Source organism: Daktulosphaira vitifoliae, unplaced genomic scaffold (genome assembly GCF_025091365.1).
Source record: "Daktulosphaira vitifoliae isolate Bord-2020 unplaced genomic scaffold, ASM2509136v1 Scaffold_2, whole genome shotgun sequence".
Classification (NCBI taxonomy): domain Eukaryota; kingdom Metazoa; phylum Arthropoda; class Insecta; order Hemiptera; family Phylloxeridae; genus Daktulosphaira; species Daktulosphaira vitifoliae.
In genome coordinates, this window is record NW_026099573.1 from 9,230,279 (window position 1) to 9,239,316 (window position 9,038).

A 9,038-nucleotide genomic window follows, 5' to 3' on the forward strand; every position below is an offset into this window, starting at 1 on the left:
GCTTAAAATGATTCGATTTATTTTTAGCTTTAAACTTAAGCTAACAACAATTCAGATAACAAATAATTTAATAATTATAATATTTAAATAAAAAGCTATAGATATCATAATGATTTGATAACTCTAAATATCTAGCACATTATTTAGTGATATCTATTTTAGCAATATACACAATATACAATATATTGAGTATTGTGTATATATATATAATTATAAATTATAAATAATCTTTCACTTTTTCTTCGTTACAATATATGCAACATTTCCAAGCTTTTCTTTCGCTACAATATTTGCAACATTTATAACGTATTTCCATGTCAATAAAGCATCTTTTGCAATATATTTGTGGACAACGAGGAGAAAATGTATATATTCCAATATTCTTTTTACACGCCGTACATTTTCGTTCGGGTTCAGAAGGAATACCTAAAGTATAATATCAAAATAATAAACAATTTTTTTAACCAATTATAATACAATTTATAAAATATAGTATTTATATTTCTAAGAAAAGTCTATATTTAGTCATCACCACACGTATAGATGGAACGCGGTTAGAGTATACGTACACCAATATGAACTACACTCACTGTCATTAATTACCTATTCTATTTATTAAATACTTAGAACTTATTGAGTAAATGTTCTATAATATTTATCGACCAATCAACAATTTTTGTAAAAAAAAGAACTAAGAATGTGTATTTTAAAATTTTGACAAAATAAAAAAAAAAATGTTTTTATTAGCTTCGATGCGAAGTGGAGAAGGTATTAATTTTACTATGATGTGTTTTTTTTTTATGTCTGTTGCCACTTTTTCTCAGCTCTCACTGGACCGATTTCTTTCAAAAATACGTCAAAAGATCACAAATCGTATCTAGTTGAAGACATTACCCTTAAAAATTGAAAAAAATTCCCTCGTTCCCCGCAAATGGGGGAAATATCCAAAAAAATTATAAATTTAAAAATCGCTAATTTTCGAAATTTTTTCACTTTTTTTTCTTAAACTTCCATAACTTTTTGAAAAATCAACAAATCAACAATATTTTTTTTTATACTAAAACCTTAGATATTTACCTTTCATTTGATATCATTTTTTTGAAAATCTATCACTTAACCTGCTCATTAGGGGGGATTTAAAATAGAAACTTTTTACAAAAATTAACTTTTTCAACTTAATTTTTGAAAATGTTCCGGAAATACTGCGTCCTTCAAACATATATCAAATTAAAGCTTATTTTATGTACTATAAAATGAAAAAAAAAAATTTGTCCCGACACTTTTTCTTCTACATTTAAACGGCTGCCGTAGTTAAAAAAACACTATTTTTGTGTTAAAATTTTCGATTTTCGATTTTAAATTTTCAACTTAAAAATGCTATAACTTTTTGAAAAATGTATATATCAGCACAAATTTTTTTTTTCTAAATACATTATAAGTACATCTTTCATTTGACATACTTTTTATTAAAATTGGACAATTTCTCCTTATATAGGGGGCGTTCAAAACTTAAAATATTGTAAAAAACATAAATTTTTTTCAACTGAACTTTTGAAAATGTTCCGGAAATACTGCGTCCTTTAAACATATATCAAATTAAAGCTTATTTTATGTACTATCAAATGAAAAAAAAAAATTTGTCCCGACATCTTATCTTCTATGTGCAAATGGCTGTCGAAAATTTAAAAAAAAATGTAATGTTTGCGATAAAAATGACCTTTTATCGGGATGTTTTTTGTACTTAAAACTGCCATAACTTTTTCAAAAATGAACAAATGACCTATCTTCTATACGCAAATGGCTACCATATTCAAAAATATGCTATTTTTGTATGAAAATTATGGGTTTTGTATTTTATTTTAATAGAAATTGATGTTGCTTTTGCAATTATCCAACAATTTTTTAAAATTAAACACTATCTACAGATTTGCATCGAAGCGTTTCTTATGATAGTGATTTTAATCACTGTCAGATTAAATCTATACTGAATCCAACTGTGCAATGTCTCCACTATGCCGTGACCCCACTGTGCTACCGTTTTTTTTTTATATGTTTAGTAGTAATACATATACTTTGAATATAATTTAAGTAGGCACTAATTATTTTAAAAAATATTTCTTTATAATTATAATAATATCATTAATAAGCTTATTCAGTTAGATCTAAGACATACAGTATATTAAATTTGCATAATTTAGTGTGAATAAATTAAAAGAAAAATTACTTGTGGGAAATAAAATTGCAATATAATATTACTATTTTGCTCATAATATTATCATATAGTAGTAATCAATTAGGTTCATATAAATCAATTGATTATGATCCTTAAATTAAAATAATTGTACGCTAAAAAAAAATAAAATATGTATGTAGTACCTTCCGCTAAGTAATTTCCACACAAACAACGAATTCTCATTTTATTATTGATACATAAATTACATAGCCTTTTACCACAACAATTCATTACTACAGAATCCCATAAAATGACATTTCTTACTGTTTCACATTTATGGCAGACGGTATTTTCTTAAAAAAAAAAAATATTAGATTAATAGATTTCAAAATTATATTTCTTCAATCTCTAATATTTATAGTGTGCAATATTTTAAAGCAGTATACATTTTAAAATTCTAAATAAATTTGTAACTTAATTAAATTAATAACTCATGTTGGTGCTGAGAGGACTCCAAACAAAACTGATGTGGCATAGTTGATGTGCTGTATCATTAATTGAGGAGCTACTTTTCTACATGAATTTCTATTGACTACATTATTTGATCGATTAACACTATGTTAAAAATTACACTACATCGAAATTTCGTTATAAAATAAGCTCAAAGGTGAGAAATTGAACCCCAATATATTAAGCGACAAGTGGGAATACATATTCATATTAATCATATTTCCTTATTCGTGCATTCTCTCCTTTCTTTAGTGTATCAATACAGTAGTGCAGTAGTTACTAAATAGAATAGAATACTTTTGATTTTCAAAAAAAAAAAAACATTTGTTTTGTTTCATTAAAAAAAAAATTAATTTCTTTCGCAACCCTGATTATATTATAATTTTACACATACAATTACCATAGTATGGCAATCTGGTAAGTTCATCTAAATAAATTGTTATGATCATTAAATTATTTAATCTGGCTCTATAAGTTTAACTGATATTAACATACCGATTATTACATGCTGAGAAAAAAAATATAATTAAGTATGCAAATCTATAAATAAGTAAGTACCTTCCAAAAAGCTTCTACCGCACAAACAACTAGTTCTCCGTGGACGTTCAATACAAAACGTACATAAATTAATATCACAACATTTCATTTTTATCAAATCCTCTTTTTTTCTTATGTTCTTACAATCAGAGCAGACAAAAGTTTCTTAAAAAAATAGTTTTATAAAAAAAAAATTATTATAATTTCGTAGATTTTGAAATCATATTTCTTTTAACTCGTATTTAAATTTTAGAACACTAAATAAATTTATAAACTATATTAATAACTATTATCGATGCTGAATAGATTTTAAATAAACTCGATGTGGGTCATAATAGTATGAAACACATATTGAAATAGCCAAAACAATAATTTTGAAATAATTATATTTTAAAAATTTATTTTGTAATTTTCCATTAACATAGCTAATTATAAAATTTCAAACCCCTAAGACAATTTTTATTCAGCGAAGTGTTATTTAAATAACGTACTCCTAATTTCTGTATATTTGGATTTGTAAGATTTACATATTTTTTTACTATTTCTGAAATTCTAAATTTATTGTTATTTCGAAACGTATTACCTATAAAATCTTCAAAATGACGCTTTTTAATAATATAATGGTGTATTAAAGGCTCTAATCTATATTATTTTTTTGAAATTATACATAATAATATGTTTAAAAAGAAAATTGCAAAAGAAGTTTTTGAAAATTATTTATGTTTGTATTAACTAATTTATATTAAATATTAGAACATCCAAATAAATGCATTGGAAAAGTTTAATCAAAGCTATTTAATATTCAGTTATTTTGTCGTGTTCTACTTTTTACTGTGATTAGTAGTAAAAAGTTGATGACTGACATAGTGGACTTTACCAGACCGATTAAATATAAATAAATTAACAGATTCTGGTCTAGGGTATTAGATGATTTAAGCGTACTCGTTTGGGTCATTCAAAAGGTAAAAGTTTCAATAGTGAATTAAAAAAATTGACGTTTAATGCACAAGGAGCAACTTGGATTGCCCCCAATAGACGTGTTAACAATCAAATTTCCAAAAAAATATATAGGCAATATCTCAGGTGTTTATAGAAAAAATTTGTTTTAATTCATCTATTTTTAAAAAACTTATAACTGCTTTAAGTAAAAAAACTTAACTCTAAATACTATAATGATAGATTATGAAAAAAGCGCTCTAAATCCAGTTATAAAAAGTTGTTTTTCCATCTGTTACCACAGTGTGTGTGTTAAAAAACAAAAAATTTGTTCTCCAGAAAAAATAGTCCGTGGATAGGGAAAATTTGATAGAAGTGAAAAACGAAAATCGCCAGTTATCGGTGAATATATGGAACTGATTTTCGAGAGTAACCTACGGTTTACCAATATCATATAATTTGGCTAAGGATGGCATATTTGTTTTACGTCATTGATAAGCCACAAATTGGTAAATCCAAAGTCTGAAAAGATTTGATTTTATCAACTAAAAATCGCCAACATGTTCAGGTACTGTAATAATAGGCTTCAGATAACAGAACTTAATAATAATAAATATTTTTATCTTTAACTTGAAATTATAGTATATTAATAAAATTTAAGTTACCTTTACTACAAATGCATAGATGAAATAAATAATAAATTATCAACTTACTGTCATAATCTGAAAAAAAATAAATAGAACCTATTTTTTAATTTAGATATTATATATTAAATATAAATACACATTTTATTACTAGACACGCATCAATAAATCAAAAACATTTATTATATAATTTATATAATTATTTTTATTTATATACACATCTAGCTAAATCACCCAATCCATCAGAATTTTTTGTGATAAAAGATGTTTTCTACTATTATTTTAATTAGTATAATATACGTGTAGTAGCTGTGTATAAAAATTAACTTTTTAATAAGGGATTTTTTTTTAATTGAATCAATTAAGTTATATAGTTAAGTGATTTATAAATTTTTAATCCTATGAATTAATTTATTTGTGTATAATAAACAAATAATTTTTTTTTTATATTTAAAAGCAATAATAAAAATTAAGTACAAACGGGATCCAGTATAGTAGAGTTAGAATATTTTTTAAATTAGTATTTATTGTTATTTTACAGTGATTAAAAACACTGTCTTAAATTGCTTCGATGCATATTTGAAATAAATTAAAAAAAATTAATTATATTTAACAAAAACTACATGATATTTGACTTAAGAGGCCGACTACTCATTAGAGGTAAGTCACTGGAACGTTTTCATATATTACATTAATCAAGCTCTAATTTGAAATAATAATAATAATATCAGTTGCAAATATTAGAAAATCATGAAAAAAAAAGTTTTTTTTTAAAAAATATACTCCTTCTAGAATCAGTGGCCTACTTATGGGAACAGTCCAAAGACGCATGAGGCTCGTAGGACTCTAGGTATGGTACGGAGTCCCAGCTAGGCTAAACCTAATCTTAATATAATTTGAAAATTAAAAATATTTTTAGACTGTTCAATAACAACTGAAATGTTTCATAAATGTTCATTTATTATAAGAATTGTGGGTTTTTTTTTTTAAATTATGGTGCTAGAATTATATACATTTTGTGATACTTTGACAAATCATTTAGAAAAATCGATCCATTATGAGAAATCTTGTTTAGTTACACAAAAAAGCACAATATAACAAAATTAATAGCTGTTCTATGCATCTAAGCTAAAATAATTACAGTAATGTAAAAACTTAATATGAATATAATATTCAAATACTCACCTGATATTAATTCTTCATTACATGCAGGACACCCAATCGATTCAGTTAGCCATATATCTAAACATTTCTGATGTACCTTACTTTTGCAACAATTTAAATTAGTCACATCTACATGTAAAAATTTTTTACACAATATACATTCTAAAAACAAAAATTTTACATTAAACAAATTATGTTTTTTTTTTCACTGCCCATATCAGGTTTTTTATAAAAAATGTTTATAAAAAATATATTATAAAAACTTTTTTTTTGTTTTAATAAATGTTTTAAACAAATTATAATATTAACGTGTTAAACTCATCAAAAATACAAATATTAGAAGATTTTTAAAAATTTGTCTTTAATTTTAATTACAAAATATAGATATTTTTATTGGGTAATCTAAGATTACGAAAATTTCTCAGTTTAAATGTGTTATACAATTTTTCAGAAATAAAAAATCAGATAAGTACATGAGAAATTATAAGTTATAAGCGAAATAACCACAAACATTGACCAAGCCACCTGTTGGATTTTATTATTATTATATACCAGGAGTTACATAATTATGTGATGGTGTCATGTTACCATTATTGTGAGAATTATTTTTATAAAATACAGACAGCACATCCGCTGCCTGAGACTGGTGAATTAACAAATAATATTTATTGCCAATTTGGCAATAGTTCTCATTATTATAAAAACCCAAAAGACCTGACCATCGTGGTCAGTCGACTCCAGTGCCTTGTGTCATTCATCAGCCTCAGTACTCGGTTGTCGCTGTCCAGCTTACTGCTTGAAGTAAAGTCTTTGTTTATTCCTTTTTAAACCTATCTACGCTCTTCCACAACAGTTCAGAGTACTTGCGTCTTGCACTTCGTCTGCACCTTATACCTTGGTGTTACCCTTATTACCTTCCTATAACAACAGCCTTTCGACACCCACAGCTAACCCGGAGTGTCAACCGAGTACGGTGACTGCTGTACGACAATACGCACGTGAATACCTAGACAGCAGGCACCACATCCTCATCTTTATCTTCGTACACATTACTATTTTATTCACCGTCGATTTCCTTTAATGTGTTACGACAATTATAAAATGTTTTGAACATAATTTTAAAAAAAATGTTATTATACGTAACAATCCTGGACCACGTGAAAATTCCGTTTAAATAAGACCTTAATATTACTCAATGATTATCACGAAGTATTCAACGATAAATATTTTATTTTATCATTATTATTTAACTTTATTTGGCATTAACCGATGATATATATTTTATAACAATCAAATAATTAATCAGGGTACTGTTGCAGCTTCAAAATCTTATCAAATTCTTTCTTTTCATTTATTAATAATATTCCAAAAAAACTTGTATACTTAAAACCTACATTAAATTAAAGATAATAATATTTACTTTAAGATGAAAAAATAAAAACTATTCAAAAACTTCTTACAATTATTTGCGGTCAATAAAGAAGATAATCGTAAATTTTCGTTAAAATTCGCTAATTTTGTAGTTTTTTAGCTTTGACTCAATGATGAGGGTGTGGTTTTTTTGTATGTCTATTTATAAGAATTCTTATCTCTCACTCAAACAATAATCATGATTAATACATCAAATAAACCCGATTGTAATCTAGTTGAACCTAAGAGCATCAAAAGTTTGAAACAACTCTTCAATTTTAGAAATATAAAAAAATATTTTAAAATACACTACTTTAAAAAAATGATATTTTCAAAATATTTTTTATGAACTTTAAAACTAATATAATTTTTGGAGGTTTCTCTTTAAGAATAGATTTTTATATCATTATCCATACATCAGTATCGAAATTTTATGAGGAGTAATATTCATAGAAGTGTTTACAAAAAAGCGTTAAGTTTTCTGCGCTTCTTTACTTTGAAATCATGTATGTGTATACTTGTATACAGCCGATGTTTACTAGGAATGCTACGCGACAGTTGACACCAGTAAACATAACACGCAAGTATACATGCATAATATATATATAATATATGTATAATATTTAAAGTATATATAAAGTTTTGTTCTATTTATTTCCATCTATCAGTATTGGTATTTAAAATTATAATTATTATTATTAATTATTAATAATAGTAATTATATAATATAATAATGTTAATACCAACACAATATAATTATATTTATATACAGTGAAGTGAATAAAATTATATAGAATAGGGAAAAAATCTAAAGTAATTTTATTCGTGAGACATTATTACCATATACAGAAGGTGGCTCTAAACTACTGAAGAAACAATATCATGTACTCTCACTCATACTTGGCGGTGATTTCAAATTTAATTTCGATAAAGATGAAGAATTGATATAAGTACAATTTTTAAAATCGGAGCTTAATTTGGATTTTTTTTCTGGTAGAACACTGGGGCAACTAGATAATACCATATTATGATATAACCATTGGATACATTGTTTTCACGACTCGTAAATCTTTCGACGTTCACATATATAAAAACCCAGCACAGTGGGGTCGCGGCATAGTGGGGATGTTGCATAGTTGGGTCCAGTATAGATTTAATCTGACAGTGATTAAAATCACTATCATAAGAAACGCTTCGATGCAAATCAGTAGATAGTGTTTAATTCTAAGAAATTGGTGGATAATTACAAAAGCTACATTATCTGCTAGTTTCTTATTAATACCCTGATTAAGATAAAGTATGTCGAATGAAAAAGGGATTATTAAAAAATATTATTTCTCATAAAAAAATTGTGTTGATTCGTACACTTTTCAATGAGTTATAGCATTATAAAGTTAAAAATGTAACCAACCCAACCCAACATCAACTCCTATTTCCTTAATTATATCCAGATTAGTAATTATTTTAATTATATATTATATAATTTTTATAATTAATTATTTTCAAATTATTATTGATTTTTAATATGTTAAAAGTAATCATTTTGAACCTACTTCTTTTTGTTCTTTAAAGTGAAAGTTTTAATAAAAAAAAAATGAATTTATTACCATAACTTTTAACTCAACTTGCAAGTTTGAAATAAATATTATTAAATAGAAAAAAAT

At 25.2% G+C, this 9,038-nt stretch overlaps 1 protein-coding gene across 1 annotated transcript in view; it reads right to left on the reverse strand.

The window, feature by feature from the left end:
• Nucleotides 1-9,038, reverse strand: part of LOC126899954 (uncharacterized) — a 23,097-nt gene continuing 14,059 nt past the window's right edge. The window contains exons 6-10 of the mRNA XM_050675255.1: nt 5,986-6,126; nt 4,870-4,878; nt 3,242-3,385; nt 2,377-2,526; nt 1-426 (exon numbers count right to left, since the gene is read on the reverse strand). Of these exons, the coding sequence (XP_050531212.1) occupies nt 218-426; nt 2,377-2,526; nt 3,242-3,385; nt 4,870-4,878; nt 5,986-6,126 (653 nt within the window). The 3' untranslated portion in view covers nt 1-217. The remainder of the gene's footprint in view (nt 427-2,376; nt 2,527-3,241; nt 3,386-4,869; nt 4,879-5,985; nt 6,127-9,038) is intronic.